General features: G+C 33.1%; 3 protein-coding genes across 3 annotated transcripts; 2 read left to right on the top strand and 1 right to left on the bottom strand.

Moving 5' to 3' along the window:
- The first annotated feature begins 16,972 nt into the window (after positions 1-16,972).
- On the top strand, positions 16,973-17,781 carry LOC108222177 (early nodulin-93). The gene is made up of 4 exons (XM_017396081.2): positions 16,973-17,140; positions 17,233-17,294; positions 17,389-17,464; positions 17,570-17,781. The coding sequence occupies exons 1-4, from the start codon at positions 17,050-17,052 to the stop codon at positions 17,668-17,670; spliced, it is 330 nt and encodes a 109-aa protein (XP_017251570.1). The 5' UTR covers positions 16,973-17,049; the 3' UTR covers positions 17,671-17,781.
- A 1,632-nt stretch (positions 17,782-19,413) lies between these two features.
- On the top strand, positions 19,414-20,283 carry LOC108220563 (early nodulin-93). The gene is made up of 4 exons (XM_017394365.2): positions 19,414-19,573; positions 19,684-19,745; positions 19,873-19,948; positions 20,046-20,283. Exons 1-4 carry the CDS (start codon positions 19,483-19,485, stop codon positions 20,144-20,146), a joined length of 330 nt encoding a protein of 109 aa, XP_017249854.1. The 5' UTR covers positions 19,414-19,482; the 3' UTR covers positions 20,147-20,283.
- Positions 20,284-20,494: 211 nt separating this feature from the next.
- LOC108220562 (pentatricopeptide repeat-containing protein At1g08070, chloroplastic) lies at positions 20,495-23,476 on the bottom strand. Its single transcript, XM_017394364.2, has one exon. It carries the CDS (start codon positions 22,973-22,975, stop codon positions 20,765-20,767), a length of 2,211 nt encoding a protein of 736 aa, XP_017249853.1. The 5' UTR covers positions 22,976-23,476; the 3' UTR covers positions 20,495-20,764.
- Between the last annotated feature and the right edge of the window lie 1,762 nt (positions 23,477-25,238).

Raw genomic sequence — 25,238 nt, 5'->3', positions numbered from 1 at the left:
GAATTTAGTAAAGTTTATAAAGTAAATTTAATTAAGTTTATAAGATAAATTCAATTAATTCATAATAAACTCAATTAATAAGTTTAAAATAAATTAAGTCAAAATTATAAAATAAACTTATTAAAATTTAAAATATAAATTTATAAGTCCTGGTACAAAGTTCAGTATCCGACAGATAATCCTTGCTTAGGCCTACGGACAAATTCAACAACACAAACCGGAAGAACATTTCCCCTAATCAAATATCGAAAGCTAGGTTCTTGATTTTCCGTACGATAAGGATCCTGATTTGTATATCAATCAACCTCGCTCTGATGTCAATTGTTAGGTCCAAAGTATCGTAGAAGGGGGGTTGAATACGATACTCACTACAATTTAAAATTCTTTCAAATCTTGCGGATAAATAAATTGCAGTCCTGTAATGGGTTTCGTGTTCCGGATATTTATTAGGTCGGTTTCTGAGGATATTAAAATATTAAACCAACACACAATATTTTCAAGGTATATCTGTATATTGATAAATACCTCGAAGGTGCTACAAATCCAAACCCGAAGGTTGGCTACAATGACCACTCTTCTAAATATTACAAGCCCTATCCACTACAAATATTTATGGTACAAAACTAGGCTAGGGTGTGTGTATATTTGAGAGAGTTTGTGCATAGCACTTGGCCATTCATCCCGAAGGATGTTGTGAATTGTGAGAACCACAATCACATATTTATAGGCTTTCATAAACTAACCATGGTTAACGAGTTCGTCCTGGACGACTTGAGTTCGTCCTGGACGGATTCGTTTTAACAAAATAAATCTAACTCCAAGAAGCTGAACTTGCGCCAGGAGGATTTCCATGTATGTGAGTGTGTGGCGCCAACTTTGACTTAGTCAAAGTTTGCGCCTCACAGGTCTCCACAGAGTCTTCTACTTAGAATTAATTCCAAGAAATCAAACTTGCGCTACACAGTTGAATGGGAAGTCAAAGTTTGCGCCAGGAGTTTCAGTCAAAGGTTGCGCCAAAAGAGAATTTCCACTGTGTCCCTGTAGAGCAATGCCTTAGACAGATTTGGAGAGAATGGTTCAAGTCAAAGTTGGCGCTTTGACTTGGAGTCAAACATTGCGCCATTCCCTGTTGTACACTGTGAGGACTTAGAAATTTTCTAAGTAAATGCTTCAACTTGTGCTCCATAGTGAATGTGTTCCCTTGTTCTCTCTCATCTCTTGGGACGAACTTTGACTTTGGTCAAAGTTTGCTCCACAAGAGTGCATTGTCTTTACTTGTGATGATACTTAGAAAAATTTCTAAGTTAGAGCAAGGTGCACCACTGCAAGAATGGCTTGGAGGCGCAAACTTTGATTTGGTCAAAGTTTGCTCTCCAAGTGAAGTTGCTTCCATGGTGTTGTATGTATGTGACTTAGAAAATATTCTAAGTCCAATTCAAACTTTCTCCATAGTGAAGGTGCTCCCTTGTTCTCTCTCATCTCTTGGGGACGAACTTTGACTTGGTCAAAGTTTGCTCCTCAAGAGTGTGGATACTCCATTGTGATGTACTTAGAAAATCTTCTAAGTGAGGAAGAGCTGTTGACTTCGGTCAAATGTTGTTCCTCACATAGTAAGAGCTTTCCTTGTTATCGCTCCTTTGACTGAGATTGACTTGAGTTTGCTCCATCCATATATTTATATTATATTATATTATATTCATAATATTATATAAATATATGTATAAATAAAGATATATATATAAATGTATATAAATAATATTTATATAAACATATAGTAATATATATATACATATATTTAAATATATTCTCATATATTTAAATATATATAATATACATAAAATTATATGTAAATATAAATATAAATATATATAGGGATATATATATAATTATCTATAGATATAAATATACACATATTTATGCACATAATATAATATATATATATATATATATATATATATACACTTAAATATATAAATGTTTATGTAAAATATAAATATATATACTATATACATATATATTTATTTAAATATATATACATATAAATATACATATACATATGTTTAAAAAACATATATACATATATATTATATATATTATATTTAATTAAATATACATATATACATATATAATTATATTTGTACATATACGAATATATAAGTGCACACATATATAAAATGTCACTTCCTGATATGGCTTTCTGTGGAAGCTTTGACATATGGCATTTGAGCAATAAGCTTTGGCATAGCTGGCATTTGGCTTGACTTGGCTTGGCTTTGGAACAAATGACTTGATATGACTGGATCAATTCTTCGATCGATAAATACTTTGCAAAGCTCCGTACGTGCTGACGCTTAGTGCACTTGTCTGGTTCACAAGCGACTAATACTGAAGTCAAACATTGTACCTTCTTTCTCAACAAACATTGATCAGTCGGTTCCGGGTTAGTTTATGCTTCAGTTTGTTGATTATAAATAACCAACCAAGATATATAGAAATATCTTGCTTCAGGGGTTGCACTGAAATCTTTCGAGTACTTGGACAACATCTTCATTGCTTCCACAATCTTGAATACTTCAATCTTTATTCTTCACTGAGGCATGAACATATTAATGAACTTCTTCCAGTGAACTTATTCCTTCAAGACTGTAGATGGCTTCTTCAACCTTTGTCTTCGTATCTTCCGATTCCGGTGCAGGCGTAGTGTTATTTACTTGTCTTGTTCTATTGTTGAGTTATCATCCCTATGTAACAGATAGGGTTGTCTTTACATTTAGACTTACAAAAATATAGGCTCCACAAGACTATAACGATTAACCAAAATAACTATAGTACTAGTCTTGAACATCTCATAACAAAGTGATCGAGAAAAAATAACAAGAAGCAGATACATGAATTCAAGACTGTCAAAATTCAGGTCTACATCTAACACTTATAAACATATAACCCAACAAAATCAATATAATAATAAATCTTCAAAAGTTTAAAATAGCGTACCTTGATTGTGGTGTAAATACACACAACAAACATTCATAAAATGACAAAAGGCTAAAGAAAAACATGTTAAAACATCGATCAATAATCATGTAGCAATATCTTCTAGTCACCATATTCCCCGAGTTCCGATGAATTGAATCTCGGATCCAACATCTTTGTTTCCCGCTGCAAAAGTATATTACTTTTGATCCAAAAGAAAATTTTCAATCCTGAATCAGGTCACTGTGAATATTGGGCTGAGCGAGATAAGCAAGCAAATGAAAGCAGAACAGATGATTTGGCTTGAACTGTGTGGGTTTTGAGTTCGGAAACACTCGGTTACAGTAATTACTTACTAGTACGCTTGTGATAGCAAAAATTCCTCACAGCATATGATAGATTGATAGAAAGAACATATGTTATTAATATTTTAGATTGTTAAAATAGAATATATCAGTTCAATATGGTAATAAATGATGTGCAATCTTCCTACAGATTTCTTAGAGCATCTTCAACCGTCTAAAGCCCTTGGCTAAAAGATGAGTTGGCATACTTAAAATAATAAAATTTAGTCAACAGCTCCAAAAACTCAACTCCAATCATGCTCAACTGTTATCTATAAATTTAGCCAACCTCCTATGGATGGCTAAATTTGTCGAACCTCTACAGGTCTGTAAGAAAATCTGTAGGAAGATTGTACATCATTTATTACCATATTCAACTAATATATTCTATTTTAACAATTTAAAATATTAATAACATACTATTTTTAAATTATAGCCAACCAATATAGCCAGTACCATTGAAGCAAAATGTCTTACAGGTTCAGCAAATTTTACATAATATCTTACATGTCCAATTTAGCTAACGATTATAGCCAACGCCGTCGGAGATGCTCTTACAGACCTGTACAGGTTCGACAAATTTAGTCATCCGAAAGAGGTTGGCTAAATTTATAGACAACAACTGAGCATGGTTGGAGTTGAGTTTTTTGACCTGTTGGCTAATTTTTTTTATTTTAAGTATGCCAACTCACTTTTTAGCCAAGGCTTTCAATGGTTGGAGATGCTCTTAAGATCATTATTCTACTTATGAGTTATATTTTAGAACATATATAGTGTTTAGTGATTTATAATATAATTGTTTTTTTTAATATCTTTTGATTGCAACGATTATATTGTAGAACATAACCTGCAAATTGTCACATATTTACAAATATTGTAGACTAAAAAAATTAAAATTGAAACGAGTAGATTATCTTTAAATAATTTTGGACGCCAATACTCTTATTTTGTATACTCCATAGAACAGAGACCCATATTGTTATGAAATAAATTTAAAGTAGGATCAAATTTTAATATATAGAAAGTCTTATATTAAATAACAATAATTTAAATATCATTTAAAAATAATAATTTAAATAGGTATAATAAAAATATGATAATGTAACTAAAAAAGACATTATTCTTCTAATAAATAACAAATTTTAAAATTTTATTTGAACCCGTGCTTGGCACGGGTTATCAAATAGTATTTTAACAGTTTTTAAATAAGTTCCGAATCCTGTTCAATGTTTTGAACTTCATGTTTGAGTATATATAATAAGTCGAACTGACTCTCAAAGCACATTAGAGTGGCTGATTTCTTCAAGATTTGGAGGAAAAATAAAGTGGATTCATGCCTTTGGCTAAACTCCGCGATAGTCGAATCAATGGCAGACTTCTTTCCTTTGTCCGTGTTGCTTGATTAAGTGATTTTATCGGCAGGGGTGGATGCACTGTTATGGATTCCAGGGAAGGAGCAGTTCTCTTCAAAGTCGTGTTCTGATCTTATATTATCTTCTAGTGCCCCTGAACAATCCCGTAGCTACATATGGAGAGTAATTTGGAATATCAAAGCCCCCCCGAAAATTTTAGTCTTTCTGTGGAAAGTCCAATGGAACATTATTCCCACGAGAATGTTCATCAGTTCAAGGATACGTGGATCATCTACAATCTGCCCTTGGTGCGAGAGAGCTCAGGAGTCAGTATCTCATTTATTCTGGGAATGTACGTTGGCTGCCTGGGGATGGCATTTTGTGGGTCAGTGGTGGAGTATCAATTGGCTAATTCACAGGAGTGGTAATTTCTCCCTTATAAAATTACTCTCAGTCTTCTCCTCGGCTAAAATAGGTTCAATATGGCAAATAGTTGTAGTAGCAGTAATGTGGTCAATTTGGTTGTCTCGAAACGAAGCGGTTTTCTCTACAAAAAAGATAAGTCGAGATAGCTTGAAAGAGATAATCGCCCTGCGAATAGACAAATGGGGGATTGCGTCTGGCTTATTCAGTTTTGGTGCCGATCCGTTATGGCGTGTAAACCCCCAAGGAGCAATAGCTGTTCGGTTATTTAAAATCTCATCCTCTTTCTGGAAGCACAAAAGGGACCATTTTGATTATGTTGCAGCAGTAGACGGAGCATGGGGGAGGATAAGTGATTCTAATCTCGGAGGGAGTATTGGGGGCTACTTGAAAGATCGTTCTGGCAAGACAATCTTTTCATTCTCAGGGCCGGTAAGCGCATGCAACGCATCATATACCGAGTTGGAAGGGGTTCTCCGAGTTATACACTGGTTGATAAAAACTGAAATTGATCACAAAAGAGTAGTAATATGCTCCGATTCATCTGAGGTGGTCAGTGCGTTTAATGAAGGAATTTTTATAAAATTCCCTCTTAAGCGTGTAGAATTCGAATTTCAACATCGCATAAACAAGTCCATCTTTATTCATTTTGTTCCTAGGTACTTGAATGAACAAGCCGATGACTTAGCCAAGAAGGGTTTAAGCAGACCAAATCTGAAAGAATTTGAGGTGGGTTAGATAAATCTTTTGGATTGTCCACTCACTTCCTCACAGCTGTATAACAGTCCACAGTATTGTTGCTGGGTTTTGCGTCCACTGAGTCTTCTAGGGGAGGTCTGCTTCATTAACGCCGCCTGGAGATTCCTGGTGGGGTATATTTGGGTCCCCCGTATGTGCCTTTATTTTCAAATGTTAAGCTTGGGGACTGGAGTTCTTCTTCTGGTGGTTTCATTTATTCTGAGCCTGAGTCTTCTGTCGAGGCTGTAAGGAGAGGTCGGGATAAGGGTAAGGCAAAAGTGTTGAATGAGCTCTGCTTTAAAAAGAATGGTCTGTTCTCTCTTGAAGCCATCATTCTGATGGATGGTCGTAAACCAGGCTATTCCTCTCAAGTATTCAATTCTACTGAAACTGCACTTGACACAATGGTGGGCACTGGAGTTCTGGCTAATGATGTGCTGCAGAGCATCATATTGGGGGTTATAGCAGATCTCCTTCCAAAGCTTGGCTGTCTAAAAGCTCCAGTAAGTGGTAGTGGAGCTGCTGATGGAATGTTGGGAATGGAACAAGCCGCCGAGATCATGAAGCATGGGAAAACTGCCAAGAAAGCGGGGCCTTGATCACTTCTGTAGTTTCTTCAGTGTGTTATGCACTGTTATGTGGTGTTTTTTTATGTTCTATTTGTTCTACTTTTGTTTAGGTCTCAGGTTCTCTTCCAGGGTTGCTTGATGTGCAACATCTTTTGTTAGTAGTTTGTCATACTATTTCAGTTTGCTTTTGTCTCATCCCCGCAGGAGATTTGTAAGAATTTCTGAGTTTTAATGAATTCCAAATTTTCGCTTTTCAAAAAAAAAAGAAGATATGTTTCTTTTGGCCTTCAAATTATGCAAAAAAACTTCACAAAACAATGTGATTACAAATTTTGCAAGATGAGTTTGCATGTTTCTTAAGCTGCAAAGCTGGTAGTAGGGTTAAAAATGGGGCGGGTTCGGGGCGGGGATTTGATTTCCCAGCCCCGCCCCATATATTTTTTTCCTGCCCCGTCCCCGCTCCATTCCCCGCGAGGATTTATTTTTAATCCCCATCCCCGCCCCACCGGGGATTTAATATAATTTCGCCCCGCCCCGCTGCTATAATATTACACTTTAAATAATTAATTTAAAATTTAGTAATTTTTTTCCAGAATTTAATAAAAATATAGGAGACATGTATATTAAAAGTAAAATTATAGTTTTGTGTATTATGAAATAATAATATTAAATATAATATATATATATTATATTAAATATAATAAATATATTATATTAAATATAATTATTTATTTATATTAAATATATGCGGGGCGGGGCGGGGAATCCCCGCGGGGATTCAACAAATACCATATTTGCCCCATATTTTAGCGGGGCAGAAAATCATTCCCCGTCACTACCCCATTCCCCATATTAGCGGGGCGGATCTGCCCCATTCGGGACGGGTTGGGACGGGTTCCCCATTTTATCCACCCCATTTTTAACCCTAGCTGGTAGCTGTGGCCTCAATATGATTGGTGGAAACCAACTGGTGTGGTTTGATCTTGTTTGGAACCCAACTAAAGGCAAACAAGTAACTATTTCTCCTAAAACCTGTAGTACCATTCATGCGTGTAGTTGTATAATTGCCAAAGACGATATATAAGCTTTTCCCCTTTGTTCTACTTTTTAATATTGTGCTCCCGTTTTACTTTGCATATAGGCTGCAGCAAGAGTCTGGAGAGATGGGCTGAAAGACAGAGTACACTTCTGCAAATTTTTGAGCACAGGAACCACCGAAGAAAAGGTTGCAAGCAGCAACCAACTCTTCTTATAATCGAATGATTAGAAATCAGGAAGCAGCAAAGCATAAACATATTAAACTAAAGACACCCTTGAATAAACTAAACTAAAGACACCCTTGCTTTGTCCTCCAAACTTAAGAGCAGCAACCAACTCCTCTTATAGTCGAAAGATAAGAAATCAGGAAGCAGCAAAGCATGAACATAAGTTGAACGAAAGTCTTTTCTGTTGAATCGCATTATTTATAATGACTTGATGAAAATGCTACGTTTTCATAATTGTGCTTATTATTATAAGTAGAGACCTGTTAGCTATATCATCAATTTGGCATCTATGTGTCATCTAGTTGGCATCTAGTTGGCATGTTTAGAGGATATGTAAAATGTGAAACACTCCAACCATTACCTTTTAGCAAAAAAATATGGATAACTAAAATTTGGATAACTAGATTTAAAGGACCTCTAAATGAATTATGCATAATTTTAGATAATATGATTATACATAATACCATTGGAGTTAACATAGAACCTATTAGCTATAATTTTAAATTATTATCTATATATTGTATTATAGCTAAGAGTTATACATAACACCTTTGGAGATGCTCTTAATGAGAAATCAATTGCTTGTTAAGAATGAGCATGACACATATACCCCGATGAAAGCCGGAAGCGAGCGAGTGGTAGCAAGGCCCCAATGAAAGCCGGAAGCGAGCGAGTAAACCAACCGTTCCCGATGTACAATATGAGGTGGAAGTCAATAGACTTTTGTAATTTATGTTGCCACAAGTTATAGTAGCATGTTTTTTTTTTTTTTTTTACTAAAGAACGAGATACGCCAATACTCCGAGAAGTTTCTTTCATTCAAAAAGCTTATTATCTAACCGAAAGACATGAAAATGTCCCCGGAAGTTTAGACAATAACACTTAATGTCTGAAATAAAACATCCCAAGCTTTAAATCCACTTCATCCCTGAAATATAAAAACAAAACGCTCTATTAATAATTGAAAATCCCTGGTAATTATTAAAAACTCAACATCAACATAAATTTATAAAATATAAAAGATGAATACTAAATAGTATAAGAAAAATATCTAACCCAAGGTTTCACCTTTGGTTAGATACTAATCAAGACTACCCATAATGGTCCAAAATATATGCCACCAATTATGGCCACCCAAAATGGTACAAATTTCTTGATCAATATCAAGACCTAAATAAAAGCCATCAAATATGGCAACCAAAAAATTCTCATTACTATTTAGTAAAAGATGAATCAACAAATTTAATGCCAATTAAGCAGAATAAATACACATAAAATACTTACCAAACACAAATCAAATCAAATCAAAATGCTATCAATTAGCACCTTAAATATTTATACAAGTAAATATAAAATTCCAATTATACAAATAATTTCTATCTATGAAATATAACTGAAGAAATTAATGCTATCCTTTTTTAAAAAAATAATATACACTAAGAGCATCTCCAACCATACAAACCCCTTAGTTAAAAAATGAGTTGTCATTCCAAATATAAAAAATTTAGCTAATCTGTTGAAAAAATCATACTCCAACCACGTGAACCTGTTGTCTATAATTTTAGCCAACCTCCTATGGATGGCTAAATTTGTTGAACCTCTACAGGTCTGTAAGAAATCTGTAGGATGATTGCACATCATTTATTACCATATTGAACTGATATATTCTATTTTAACAATCTAAAATATTAATACCATACTATTTTTAAATTATAGCCGACCAATATAGCCAATACCATTGAAGCAAAATGTCTTACAGGTTCAGCAAATTTTACATAATGTCTTACAGGTCCAATTTAGCCAACGATTATAGCCAACACCGTTGGAGATGCTCTAACATGAAATCAAGTTTGATATATAAAACTATACAATAATAAAATTATTGATATTTAAGTCATAACAAGATAATCATTATTCGTACATTCACTTAAAAACAATTTAAAACTGAAACTTATAATATAAAAGATCAAACACTAACTAAATACATCCACACAATCAACAATTAAGAACACCAAGAACATATATAAAATTAAAAAGACCCACGTTTTAAACAATATTCTGGCAAATTCGGACAAGACAAAGCATGTTAGAAAAATTTAGACCTTAAAACTCAACATGAATCCTTAAAACTCAACATGAATCACTGACTAATCCGAATAAAATTTCAAAGAAGATACAAAAACAATGATTCCGATCACCGAGAAAATCCAATACAAAGTTAAGAACAAAACAAATAAGAAAGAAATAAAAAATGCGATGATGTACACATGATACCATAACAATATACCAAAACCAACAAAACACGAAAATAAAACGCACCTTTTTTGAGAGACGGAGAGAAGTTGATTACAAATAAATCGAAAGAAAAGATGTTACCGAATCTATAATAAGGCTCGTAGAATCACCATCGACGAAATCATCTTTATTCACCATCGACGAAATCATCTTTATTCTCTTTCTCGCTGCTTGTTTACCATCCTTATACAGATCGAAATTCCGATCACGGAGGAGATCGGAACCAACGATAGAAACGAAAAGAGGAAAAAGAAAAGAGAGAGGAAGGGAGAGAGAAAAGGAATTTGTGATGCTTAAAAAACATGAAAATTTACATTCTTTTTCATTTATGAGACAAAACTTTTATAATAATTTAACTAAATTTGAAATAGATTTTGCTCTATTTTAACAATAAAGAACGAGTATTTGTTATGTCAGATTTTGTATATAAATATCATTTACAATTACAAAACATGTGAGAATCATGTTTTATAGAATAAAAATTTCTTTTTATAAGATAGAAAATAAATATTCTTGCTTCCACATAAGAGATATATTTTAGCCCATATAAATATCAGGTTTGCCCAAACCTGCAGTAAGATAAGATTAGATAGTACTCCCTCCGGCCCTATATATCTGTCCACTTTTGAAAATTTCACGCATCTTAAGAAAATTTAAGTTGGATAAAAAACTTCCAACAATGCGCTTATTTAATGACTTAATCATGATTAAATAGTGATGGGATTACTCCATTATCTGCAACACCAGTTGAAAAAAATATACGAAGTATACTTCATAAATGCAGGCAACTAAACTTATACGAGCTGCTAATCTTCTGACTTTATATATCAGTACAGACTACAGAGTAGTAGTAGCCACCAGCCTTAATATTTTTTTCATATCAAAGTCAAATATCTTTTCAGATTTTTAGATGATTTATGCGCATTAAACTTAACATATTTATTAGCCACGTTTAAAACATAAAAAAGGATAAAGATGGAAAATTTTGCTTTGATTATATAAATGGACAGATAAATAGAGACAAATTTTTACATATAAAGTGGACAGATAAAAAGGGAGTATTTGAACAACGAAAAAGCTAGTGCACTAGTTGGCTCATGGCTGGGTGGCTGCCCACCTCAAATAGACTCAAAAGGAAAACCATGAGCCCTCAATCTCTCGTTCGGTTGGGGTGAGTTTTAAATTAATGGTTTATAATTTAAAGTAACTTAATATAATCAATTGAAAATTTTAAAATATTATTTTTCATAATTTTAATTTACTAATGTATTAATTTGTGAGTTATTAAACACGTAATATTAAAAATAAAAGTGATATTGAATAATTTATAATTTATTAATAAGTTTTATCGAAAAAATAAAAATTAATTTATTGAAAAAATTATCTCAAACCAAATTCTAGTTTTGAGTCATTTTCTGATTTAATTCTGATTTCAAATCAATTTCTTACTTATATATAAAAAAGGGAAAATAGATTTTTTTGCCACTCAACTTATAGTGTTTTTAGAAACTTACCACCCAACTAATTTATTTTTTCTTCTTGGGTTTGGTTTTATTTTTAGCCACCAACTTTGGTTCGGATTTGATTACTATTTACTAGCATTATGACAATTTTTTGTAGTATCATTTATACATAGTGATATTATGTATGATATTGATGATGTGTCGTATGTTTATATCTTTATATATAGCAATAATAATATAAAATGAGCCGATGAAAATTAAAATCAGGAAAAATCATAATTAGATTTTAAAAATTCAATAAATCATGAATATGAAATTAATGGCTTCAAACAATTCACCTTCTCTCATAAGATAAAGTGTAATCGAGTGATATGACGCATCATCTTTCGCTATTAAAGTTTCAATCGACTAGCTCAGTCTAAGATCTCTTTTAAATTTATCTTCAAAAATTTTAGTAACTTTATCTTATTACAATTTTCAAGATAAATAAATAGAGAGGAAAACTTAATTTTCGATGATTGTCCTCACTTCCTTATATATAATGCATCATTTTATATTATTATTACTCCCTCCGTTAGGGGTGTGCACGGGTCGGTTCGGCTCGGTTTTTAGCTAAAACCGTTACCGAACCGTACATGTCGGTTCGGTTCGGTTTCTACCTTAAAACCGTTAACGAACCGTTTCAAACGGTTTTTTTCGGTTTGGTTACGGTTTTTTCCGGTTTCTTATAATAAAAAATATTATACAAATTTAATAATCAACTCAAAAAAATTTTTAATAAAAAATAAGGTATAATCACTAATTAAATATTATTCATTAGTACGTATTTTACCAAAATAAATAAGAAAAAAAATATAAATACTTATTAATATAATCGAAATGAAGTAGATGAGCACTATTACGGTATGTAAAGATGATCCATTATGTAAAGTATAAATCAGCCCAGTGTTTTTTTTTTAAGGAAATGAACTTGCATTACTTAGAAATTAACATAATTAAGTACAAGGCTTAGTTACACAGTATCTCTTTATGAAAATGATGTTAATTACTAACTACTCTACTACTCTCTCTACTTAAATATAACAAACTACTGTAACTTGCTGACTTGTAACTATAGTTGAGGTGGATCGTTCCTTGCTTAGCAGATAATATACCAATAATACCAATGTAATAATTTATTTTATATTAAATATATAATATATAATAAATTATATAATATTATATAAGCGGTTCGGTTTTTCGGTTTGGTTTTAGGTGTAAAACCGTAACCGTTGGTTCGGTTAACCGTCGGTTCGGTTGAGCTACGGTTATTTTCGGTTTTTGTCGGTTTCGGTTTTTTTCGGTGTGGTTTTTCGGTTTTTCGGCTCGGTTTCGGTTTTTCGGTTTTTTTTGCTCGCCCCTACCATCCGTCCCTCTCATTAGTTTACAGTTTTTTCTACTGTTTAGCACGTATTTAAGACTAATAAAACATAGTTCCATAACTTATTTTTGTGATTTTTTTTGTGTGTAAAAATTCAAACGCTGAATTTTCATTCGGAAGAAAAAAAATATAGTTATAATTGAAACTACATCTTTTAAAGGCCATAAAATGCGTTGAAAATTCTTATCATCGAAGGTAAACGACCTTGGAGACATAAAAACTACTATATATAAAGATACAAACATATATTAAATCATCAAATTATTACAGACCACCATTATATTTTAATAATGCTACACATAATATGTAATGCTAATAATTAAATTCGAACCTAACTTCAATGACAAAAAAGAAGAAGTTGAATCTAACACTAGTGAGTAAATTAAAAAAATTATAGTTGAGTGGTTAGTTTCTAAAGACGCAATAAATTTAGTGACAAAAAAATTACTCCCTCCGTCCCCCTCAATAGTTTACATTGAGTTTGGGCACGGAGGTTAAGAAATATGTATAAAGTAGTGGAAAAGAGAAAGAAAGTGGGTGCAGTGGTGGGACACATTGATTTTTAATATATAAAAGGGAGATAGTGGAGTAAAAGTAGTGTGAAAAGGAAGAAAAAGTAGAAAAGTGGTGGGATCCATTAACTATTTTAGGAAAGTTTTGTAATGTAAAGAAATGAGGGGGGACATTCAAAAGAGGAAACTCTAAAGAATCTAGAGGGACAGAGGGAGTATCATAATACTAGTAATCAAATCCGAAGCTAAGTTGGTGGTCAAAAAGAAAACCAAACCTAATATTAGTGACGAAAAAAAAAATAGTTGGGTGGTAACTTTCTAAAAATCCTATAAGTTGAGCGTCAAAAAAATCTATTTTCCCTATAAATAAATATGTTTAAATTTAAAATTAAAAACAACTTTAAACCGAGACAAAGAGATTCCTAATCAAATCTACCGCTGAGTATTTGAAGTTGACCGAAGACTCAAATACTGACTAATGTTAGAGCAAGTCCCCTAGCTTTAAATGTCTGGATGTATCTTTAGTAAAAGTACATCTGTCTTTCTAAGATATGAAAGATGTATTCCTTCACCCTGGACAACAAAAAATGTGGCTTAAAATTAAACACTTATTATATCACACAATATAAAATATCAAAACATATTTGATTAAATAAATATAAGAAAAATAATTAAAATTTGACAATATTTATGAAAATCTTAAAAACAACTTCTATTTCACTAACAATGATTATGAGCTCGTTTGACTTAGATTAAAATCGTGATTTATGATATAACATGACTTAAGTGATAAACTGACATATTTAAGATGTTTTTTCACTTATTAATGACGTATTAATTATTAAAAATACAATAATAAAAATAAAATAATTAATGGGTAACTTATGACTCATGAGTAATTTTTATCAAAAAAATCAATGAAAAAAGTGCCTAAAACTAATTTAAAGCAAGCTAACTTCTAATTTTAAGTTAGTTTATGACTTAATTCTAATTTTAAATTGGCTTCTGACTTATTAGACAAAATAATATTTTTCAGATTAAAATAGAAAATGATTTAAAAACTGAATTTTAAACCCATACAAACACGCTGTATATTATAACAACAATAAATTATTTTAAAATCTAATATCAGACTGGCCATAACCAGTAACTTCGATTCCGGCTATCACGCCTGATCCTAAATTCACATAAACTTCCATAGCCAATTTTTTTTTTTGACAATGCAGACTTATATGTCTTATAATATTCATTCTAATATTTTTCGGATAAATCAGAGTCGAATCTGAGTCTCCCAGTGACAAACAGAAGATAAATCCCGACTATTAATTGGTTAGTAAGCAACTAAACTCCGCTATGTTCACGTAGTTTTCAATTAACAAATCTGAGCAAATTTTTATTAAATCATTTATCATGTCTTTTATCACAAATATAAACACAAACACTTAAATTGTAGTATGTATTAGTAAAATTTTCAGCATATTAAATATTGAACAATTAAATATCAAGTTGGTGACCGACTATTTTCAAAAAAATTCAAATAATTTGACGCTTTATAAATTTGACTCAAACTGATCATCGATTAACTTAATTTGAACATTCTGTTAGTCGAAGTATAGCTATCAAGTTGGTGACCGACTATTTTCAAAAAATTCAAATAATTTGACGCTTTATAAATTTGACTCAAATTGATTATCAATTAACTTAACTTGATCATTCTGTTAGTCGAAGTATAGCTTGTTTTGGGGTTTAATGTGATTATTAAAACTTCGTTCACAAAATCATGATAAAATCTGGATTATTATCTCAAATTAAAAAAATAGGGATAATCAAAGTCAAATTTTATTGATTCCATGAATCAAATAGCAAGTTTTAGTAAATATATTAAAGTCCAAAACAACCTCTACCCTCCTATGTTATCAATTTTCAGTTTTAGATATTTTTAATTTTCGATTTTAACAGAATAATTAAATTAAATTAGTTGATAATTAGTTTGCATCAAATTTGCAATGAATGATCTACTTTGAGGGGTTGTATTCGATTGGGATTTTAAAAGATTTTTTTTATTCATGAAATTTGAGGATATTCAATTCGGTTAAAAAATGCATCAGAATGTATTCGATTAGGATTTTAAATTATGCTTTTAAATTATGTTGTAATAATTAGGATTTTAAATTATGTTTCAAAATTCGTTGGTTCAATTGAGATTGTTTAAAATCCTTTAAAATCTGGTAGTATTCAATATTGATGGATTTTTTTTGAAATTCATAAAATGATGGATTTTGTTAGATTATTTTAGGATATTTGAAATGGAAAATGCTAAGTAACCAAAATACCGTTCCCAGAATTTCCTCAAAATCTAGTTGGTCATCTATGATTGATTCCACTCAAAACTAATAATAATGGAACTATGCACATAAATCATCCCATTAAAATAAGTCATATATCTCCCATGTCATTTGGGGGGAAATTTGGGGAAGTAGCGTTAATCATTTGAAATCCCATCAAAATGAGATTTTGAAATATTATACTTAAATTCTACAAATACTCATCAACTCTACGAAATTTTATCAAAAGGATAAAATCAAATCAGATGTAATTCATTAAAATTCATACATTAAAAAACAATACGTTAAATTGTCGATCGAAGTTTTTTGGACACAATCACTTGCCTCATATTTAACCCAGTATTAAGCAGAGTAAAGGTCCAAATTAGGGCTGTTAACGAAACGAATTCGAAACGAATATCTTAATTTTCATATTTGTATTCGGTTCAAATACATATATTCGGATTTGTATTCGTTTATTATCCGAATAATTATTTGTTTTCGTATTCGGATTCGGTTGGATTCACGAACTATTCGTATTCGTTTAAAGTACTCATTTAAAACAAAATGGAACTAAATAACTGAAGTGCTAGCCCGTGACAAAAGTTATAAACTCTCGTGCTTCACCATTTTAAGCAAACTATAAAGTACTAATTATACAGACTACAATCATCCAATCCAAAGAAAATAAAATTCAAATTACAACCAAAATGTAAAGTTTAATACGCCTTGATTAATTCCAAGATCATACAATAGAACTTCCAGCGGCTCAACCTTTTAGTATATGGACTGGGCTGATTTAATTTAATATCTGGTCCCAAAATAATCCATAACCCTATTAAATAAGAAATATAATATTTTTCTATATAATATAAAATAATATATATATATATATATAATATAGAATTTCCGAATAATTAAGCGAATAACAAATACGAATATTTATCTATTCGAATTTGTATTTGTTAATGAACCGAATATTTTTTAAAATTTGAATTCGTATTTGTATTTGTTAATAAACGAACACGAATAATACTAAACGAATTCGAATACCGAATATTTCATTAAATATTCGTTTCGTTAACAGCCCAGTCCAAATCAGAGAAACATGACATGGTGCAGGTGTACGTATGCAACAGGGAAGAGGACGCATAAATCAACCGACCAAAACAAGAGGTGAACTAAAGTGAAAAAAATATAAACAAGGGACTCTGACGTTAGTATTCACCTGAAACCATCAAACTACTCTAACAACCACCTCCGAATTGAACTATAAATACCCTACCACAATCTGCTCAACTCCTCAGATCAAACATCGAGATCCTCTCTTAATCTACTACAACACAGTCCAGCATTTTCTTAAGACCTACAATGGCGAAAAATATGGCTCAGTCTCCTCTCGAAAGGAACTCATTGATTTCACTTGAGCAAAGGCTAGCCACAGCAAAGCGATGTTCTCGTGGTAACACACTAACACTCGCTTATTTTTTCAGTTGCCGATCTTTTTTCATATATCATTACAATTAACTTGATGATTAATTTTGGTTCGTGCAGAAGGTGTTGTTGCAGGAGCAAAGGCAGCTGTGGTTGCCACTATTGCAACCGCCGTTCCAACTGTAAGCAATCTGAATTCTAGAGGACTTTATAATGATTATTATCTATTACTTGAAAAGTGATATCTAATTATGTTGTTGGTTCAAACATGTCTAGTTGGCTAGTGCTAGGATGCTGCCTTGGGCGAGAGCAAACCTTAATCACACTGCTCAGGCTCTGATCATCTCCACAGGTAGAGAGATACACTTATAAATTAAAGGGTGTACAAACTTGACTTGTTTAGTTGACGTTTTTTAAAAATAATAGAGCGAGCACTGTTTCTTTTCTGTCATTGCAGTGGCCGGGGCTGCCTATTTTATAGTTGCAGACAAGACTATTCTAGCATCGGCAAGGCGAAACTCCTTCAACCAAAGTGCTTCGGCTAACTTAGAAGCGTGAAACGCAGGAATTATGTTGTGTTTTCTGTATTACTAAGCCTATGATGCTACTAATTAAGCAGCTGATGAAAAGATCCATTAATAAAGATGAGCTTTGAATGATTGATTACCAGATAGCCCAAGCATTTACACACATATCATCTGATAGTTTCCTCCAATCAAATTCCAACTGCAATGGAAACAGCACAAACTAGTTAGGAAAAAGAAAGAACTCAAACTAGTTAGCAAAAATTGAGAACGGAAACTAGTTAGAAAATGAACAAATGCTAATTTTACATCAACGTAAACCAAATTGCAAAATTGGTCAAAAAGTAATTACCTAACGAGTAAAGTATACGTTGGTGACCAAGCTTTATCCATTTTCCCATCTTTATTACCAAAAATTCAAATTTGTAATACAGTAATCATATATTGTCTTAATTTATCAAAAATCGATTAAGGGTCACTTTTTTGAAAAAGAAGATTAGTTTTTTTCTCTAAAAAGTGGCTCTTCCCCATTTATTTGAAACAAAAAAACAAAGTCTCACCATCTGTTTTTAAATTGAAATTATAGCCACTAAAAGACAAAAGCGGATAAAGTTCGGCTACCATTTTGCATCCTGCTTTTATAAAAATTTCCTCTTAAATATAAAGACTATACGCCACACAGAAGCAAAACCACCTGACTGACTCGTACCCCAACACTGCTTTCAATTTCAGATTTGTATACTCAATAAGTTCATATATAAAAAGATTGAGTATTTTATTCCAGCGTACAAAATACAGTAGACACTTGGTTCTGGACAACAACAATAATATACAATAGCAGTGAATGATTCCTTCATTGAGGAAGTCACATGCAAATCTTCTTATCTGAAAATGATATGCCTGTTTAATCTACACAGATATGTTATGCAGCATCACGTAGTGTCTACGTTTTTACTAATAGTCCCGGCATGAAAAGGAACCATCTATAATTTATAAAATGGTGGATACCGTCTCTGGCGATAATCTCCCTTCTATAATTTGTCAAAATTATCTTGCAGCCGAATGACAATTTTCACAAACACGAAGATTGTCGCTCACTAAACAAAGAACACCTTCCTTCAACTCTTCAGCTATCTAAATTTATTACAAAACAAAAACATATTATACGAACTATTAGTTATGTAAATCTAAATAACAAAAAATCCTTCTGTCTCACCAAATTCTTTAGATTGTGATTGAGCATAGAAGTTAGGAAAAATATTCAAAGTATGTGAAAGAGTAAGAAAAGTATGTAAGCGGTGGGATCCTTAATATTTAATTGATAGATTGAGAATGGTGGATGAAAGTAGTGAGTGATATTAATTTTTATATTATAAATTTATTATTTATAAAATGTAAAAAAAAATGTCAAGGACATCCCAAAAAACGTAAAAAAAAATGGATGTGAAGGAGGAGAGCCTTTGTGCTTAAGAGGTCCAAAACATATAAATGTATCTAAATAAGAGATTAATTGGAAGCATATGCAACAGGGGATAATCATTTTACACACTTTCTTACAGATAATAAACATAGAATGATGCAGGTGTACATTTGCAACAAGTATAGGGAAGAGGACAGAAATCAATCAACCGACCAAAACAAGAGGTGAACTACAGTTAAAAATTATAAACAAGCGACTCTGACATTAGTATTCAGCTCTGACGTTAGTATTCAACCGAAAACCATCAAACTACCCTCTCAAACCACCTCAAAATTAACCTATAAATACCTAACCACAATCTGCTTAATTCCTCAGGCTACACATCGGATCATTCCCAAATCTACAACATTTTCTTTTAGACCTACAATGGCGAAAAATATGGTTCAGTCTCCTCTCGAAAGGAACACCATGATTTCACTTGAACAGAAGCTAGCTACAGCAAAGCATTGTTCTCATGGTAACACTCATTTAATTTTTCGTAGCTGATAAATACCCATAGAATGATTCATTTGCATATTCTTATTTATACACCATAACAGTTTAGTTGATATGTTTTCGTATGTACAGAAGGTGTTGTTGCTGGAGCAAAGGCTGCTGTGGTTGCCACAATTGCGACTGCCATTCCAACTGTAAGTGATCTATTTCAGGCTTTTCAGCTACACAAAAATTCTTTTTGCTACAGCATTAAATAGAGCTTTATAACCATTTATTGCTTATATAGAGACGTTTTTTCCAATTTTTATCCAACATATGCAGTTGGCTAGTGCTAGGATGCTGCCTTGGGCTAGAGCTAACCTTAACCACACTGCTCAAGCTCTTATCATCTCCACAGGTAGAGATACAATTACACATTATAACGTATAAACTTTACTACCTTAGTCTACTACATCTTTCGATGATACTAGAATTTTATTTCTTTGTCATTGCAGTTGCCGGGGCAGCATATTTTATAGTTGCAGACAAGACTGTTCTAGCATCAGCAAGACGAAACTCCTTCAACCAAAGTTCATTGTCTAACTTAGACGCCTGAAATGGAGAAATCATATTGTGGTTTTCTTCACTACCTAAACCTAAGACGCTACTAATTAACAAGCTATGTAATGTAAAATTCAAAATCCGCTGCTATGTGTAAACATTAATAAAATTGGATTGAATGTTTACCAGATAGACCAAGCATCTAGGCTTATATCCTTTGTTGATATCCGTCTCAGATCTACTAGTTTCATCTTACAGACTTCAAACTGAAATGAGAACACAAATCAGTAAGGTATGAGCAATTGTCATTCTACATTAACATAAACCAAAATAGCAAAATTGTCATTAATTGGTATAGATTACCCTTGAAAAGATAATATTAATATAATTTAAACAAATCACAGAAGCAAAATCATGTGGCTGACTCATATCCCAACACTATTGTGAAATTTACATTTATAAATTCAAAAGGTTAAAACAAGTAATATTTTATTCCCTGGCACATAATACATAGTCACATTCTTGGTTTTGGATAACACTAATATACAAGAGCAGTACAATGATTCCTTCATAGAGGAAGTCACAAGCGAATCTTCTTATCTTGAATTATATGCCTGTTCTATCTACACGAAAATGTTATGCAGCACCATATACTCATGTAGTGGCTATGTATTCACCAATAGTCCATGCATGAACAAGAACCATCTCTAAAATGGTGGAAGCGGTTTCTGTCTCTAGCGATAATCTCCCTTTTATAAATTTTAGAAATTATCTTAATAGCCGAATGACAATTCCCACAAACACGAAGGTTCTTGACAATCCTGATTGTCGTCCCTGGCTGTGTACTAATCAAACCAAAAGCAATAGCTAGTCGCTCACTATGTTGACAAAGAACATCTTCCTTGAGCTCTTCATTAATGTCGTACAACACTTCAGTTGTATCGGGAACATGACCCTCCAGCGCCAAAAGTCGCTCTGTTTCGTCCAACATTTTGTTGATTTCTTGACTGCGAGGATGTGCTCTGTCACTAACAACAAACTCATGAACGGCACCATCCACCTCTATCGAAGTGCATCCTGGAACTTTGGTTATTCCCATATCATTTAACTTGGTTCTAATTCTTGCAACATCATCCCATTTACCTACCCCCGCGTATATATTTGATAGCAGCACATGAGCCCCATGGTTTCCAGGTTCTAATTTGAGAAGCTGTTCGGTAACGTATTCCCCCAGTTCAACATTATTGTGAAGCCTGCAGGAACTAAGCAAAGAAGCCCATATGACACCATCTGGCTTCATCTCCATACTTTTAATAACAGTGTTGGCTTCATCAAACAGCTCTGCTCTGCCTAATAGATCAATAATGCATCCAAAATGTTGTAATTTAGGAGAAATGCCGTAATCCTGGATCATGGAAGAAAAAATTTGGCGGCCGAGATCAATTAAACCAGCATGGTTACAAGCTGATAAAACGCCAACAAAGGTGATATCATCAGGCTTGAACCCTTCCCTTACCATTTCAGTGAAAAGCTCTAGGGCTTCATGAGCATTTCCATGCATTGCTTTTCCGGATATAATCGCATTCCATGAAGTCAGGGTTTTCGGCTTCATGCCATCAAAGACTTGTTGTGCAGCTTCTATATCTCCACATTTAGCATACATATCAATGATGCTTGTCCAAAGAGAGTCATTTGCAAACTTATGCGCATTCCTGTCAATATAAGAATGAATCCATTTTCCAATATGAAGAGCACCTAGATGTGCACAAGCAGGAAGAACATTCAAAAACGTGACATCATTAGGTTCATGGCTTGTTTGCTGCATTTGTCTAAAAGTACTTAAGGCTTCTTTATAACAACTCATATGAGTATAGCCGCCTATCATAACATTCCATGAAACTGAGTCCTTCTTCTGTACAGACTCAAACAAACAGCGGGCTGTTTTTAAATCACCGCACTTTGAATACATATCAACAAGAGCATTCAGAAGCCTAACATTCAAACCAAATCCACGTTCCTCAATCCAAGACCTAATCCAATTCCCCGACTCAAGTGAACCCAACTGCGCACAAACAGACAGAGCAGTTACCATTGTACTTTCATCGGGTGCAACTTTTGCTTCAACCATTCTCTGAAAGAAAGCAAGTGCTTCCTCATATTGGCCTCTTTTAGCATAACCCGCAATGATAGAGTTCCAACACACTATATCTCTCACAGGAATTTCATCAAAAAGTTTGCAGGCATCTTCCATACATCCTCTAGACGTATACCCCGTAATCAAAGCAGTAAAGGAAACAGCATCTCTATGAGAACTCATATCAAACACTAATCTAGCACAACCCATTTCACCAATTTGCGCATAAAAATTAATCAACGAAGTATGCACATAAACATCGGAATCAAATCCAAACTTCAAAACATGTCCATGAACTTGCTTCCCCTCAGGAATCGCCAACATTTTCGTACAAGATTTCAACAAAAATGGAAAAGTATAATGATTCGGCTCCACACCAGATAAAAGCATAATAACATATAATTCTACAGCTAAAACAGGGGAAGCAGTCAACGAGTATCCTCGAATAATCGTGTTCCAAATAATCAAATTAGGTTCTTCAATTGTGTCGAAGATTAACAGGGCATAAGAAAAATCAGCAAAGGGCTTAATTGCGCAAAACTCAACAAGTTTGCTGAGCACATATTGGGTATTATGAAGGCCATTCTTGATGATTAGTGAGTGAACTTGTTTGAAACTTTCCATATTGTTGCATTCGGAGAGGAGTTTGAGTGATGGGTGGGATTGAAGAAGTTTGTAAGGAGGATCTGAGGCCGGAAGTAAGCGAAGAGTGGAGGGGTTAGTGACAAGGGACAGTGAAGAGAGTGACATTGTTTCATGGACAGGAGATAAGGTAGTAAATCTTAACTCAGTGGTAGTTATGTTCTCACTTGTTAGTTGCCCCTGTGTCTTTACCGCCAAAAATTATCCGATTTTCTAGGCCTAGAGTTCATGTTGCTACATATTTTTAAAAATAATTTTCTTGCTGATCAAAATGAAGGAGTGAAGATAGGAACATAATAATTCTAGAGTTTCATATTTTGGACAAAGTTTAACAGAACTAATTACCTGTAGAATTTTTATATAGGCATATTCAGTTCTTTGATTATGGAAGTCTTGTTATACAGAGGATTTACACGAGCTATTAGATGTATATAAGTAAAGATCTCGGCCATATAGAAGGGAAGCTGGGGACGAGATACAGAATAACTCGTCATACTCAACAAACTCAAAAGCAGTGATAAAACAAATTGAGTCTGGGGAAGATACCATAGTCTGATGTGAGGCAACATCAAGAAACAACATTTTTACTGAATTTGATGGCACTAATGGCAGAAACCTTCTACAAATGAGAGAGTAATTTATAAAAAAAAGTGACAATATTAATTAAAGTAGGTTTCAGAATCTTAAGTCCATTAACATATATTCTGCAAAAATTATCCAAATAAAGGTATAACTACATGGAGCCGGCACCATCAGTATAATAATATAATTTGAGATTGTCCAGTTTGAAGGGAAATTATAATCCTCTGGGATCCTATGAAAACCTTTCGCTTTTACATGCTAGTTGCTAGACAAGTTGCCAAGTAAAAAAAGGAATAGAAATTGTACATTGGACCTGCTCCTGGAGAAAATAGAACCTAGATCCGGCTAATCTCACTCCTCCACTTCCCCTTTTATCAATACTTTACTCTTCACGCCTACAATAATGTTTTATATATCTTTTCATGAATGAACATATATATTCCATACATGCATGATGAATGTTAATTTCTTTACATGTTTCTGGCATTAGCTAAAAACACATTAAAATATGATTGCAGAAAAGAGAATAGTCGCAATCAAAAGAAGCGGCTATTTTTCGCATCACAGATAGGATGTGGATTCCCTTCAGTATTATTGAAGAGAATTATCCCCCCATTAAGAATTGTCACATGTCCAGAATAAAGAGCCCTGGAGGAAGGCTTTGTCTGAGGTTTTCTTCAACTGGGAATATTCATTTTGTCTGGTTAAAATTATAAAAATTGATGATTAGGATTCCTCCCTATCAAATCCTAGCTCAACAACCAAGCGCCTGTGCTTACGTGGAATATACTATGCTTGACACATCAGAGAATCCGGCCCCAGCCATCAGTGGTCAATGGACATTCCAATCGGTCCAGCTTAAGTATATTCCTGAGGAGACTTGCTAGTTGTTACTAAATAAGGACTTCATATCTTTGGTGCCCACCAGGGGGGTAGGAAGGCCGCAAGTAGTTCTTGTATTTAAGCACAAGCTAATCCAAGGAAATTATTATTGTGCTTGTGGACCACAGGAATTGAGCTATTTGCCAACAAGATCAAGAAGTTCAAAATTTCAGTTACATAGGTTTAAATTAAATCTGTCAAGACATTGAATTTATATTGATTTAATATCTATACAATTTTCCTTTACTTGTAAATAATACTTTTAACTAGCTTAAACTCCGGCTTTACGAATATCGTAGATATCAAGGACTTGAGCTTAACAACAAACATAACCCTGTCTTGAAATTGACTGTGCCTACGTAAAAACCTAAACTTAAGTTCAATCGAATTTTAACCCTAGTTTCCGACCATAGACTTGGTAGCTTTGATTCATTATTACCGATTTCCAATTTGTGGATGTGGTCCAACATTCTATAACCTGAAGAAAGTAACGAAACCATCACCTATTGGCTACAACTCTTTAGCTCATAAGTTTCAGCATGTTGTAGATTGCTTCCTCTTTAACAAATTTGGATTTTGGGGCAAAGATATTCGATGTGACATGGAAATAAAGGAGAAGAAGATATTTGATATGTATGATGCATTACATACTAGACATTTTTGCCACTCCCTTCTTGGAGTATCTGATATGTTACACAATTATAATTAGAGATTATACATTTATTTTATACAAGCTGAATCTGTTATTTGGGACAACATTACTAATGTGAACCTATACTTGGGCTTCCTATATAACATGCAATTTCTTACATTTTTAACTTCATTTGTTTTTGTGCTATAAATATATGTATAGCAATTGCCATTGTAGGTTTCACTGTATCTATCTTGTGCATGCTGTATATTTTAG

The sequence above is a fragment of the Daucus carota genome, chromosome 5 (assembly GCF_001625215.2).
Source record: "Daucus carota subsp. sativus chromosome 5, DH1 v3.0, whole genome shotgun sequence".
Classification (NCBI taxonomy): Eukaryota; Viridiplantae; Streptophyta; class Magnoliopsida; order Apiales; family Apiaceae; genus Daucus; species Daucus carota.
This window is presented reverse-complemented; position numbering and strand designations above follow the sequence as displayed.

Excerpts from the sequence above, each read along its gene's own strand:
- LOC108220562 (XM_017394364.2), bottom strand. The coding sequence starts at position 22,975 with ATGTCACTCTCTTCACTGTCCCTTGTCACTAACCCCTCCACTCTTCGC.
- LOC108222177 (XM_017396081.2), top strand. The coding sequence starts at position 17,050 with ATGGCGAAAAATATGGCTCAGTCTCCTCTCGAAAGGAACTCATTGATT. Across the intron at positions 17,141-17,232 it reads AGCAAAGCGATGTTCTCGTG|AAGGTGTTGTTGCAGGAGCA; the intron begins GTAACACACTAA and ends TGGTTCGTGCAG. Across the intron at positions 17,295-17,388 it reads TTGCAACCGCCGTTCCAACT|TTGGCTAGTGCTAGGATGCT; the intron begins GTAAGCAATCTG and ends AAACATGTCTAG.
- LOC108220563 (XM_017394365.2), top strand. The coding sequence starts at position 19,483 with ATGGCGAAAAATATGGTTCAGTCTCCTCTCGAAAGGAACACCATGATT. Across the intron at positions 19,574-19,683 it reads AGCAAAGCATTGTTCTCATG|AAGGTGTTGTTGCTGGAGCA; the intron begins GTAACACTCATT and ends TCGTATGTACAG. Across the intron at positions 19,949-20,045 it reads AGCTCTTATCATCTCCACAG|TTGCCGGGGCAGCATATTTT; the intron begins GTAGAGATACAA and ends TTGTCATTGCAG.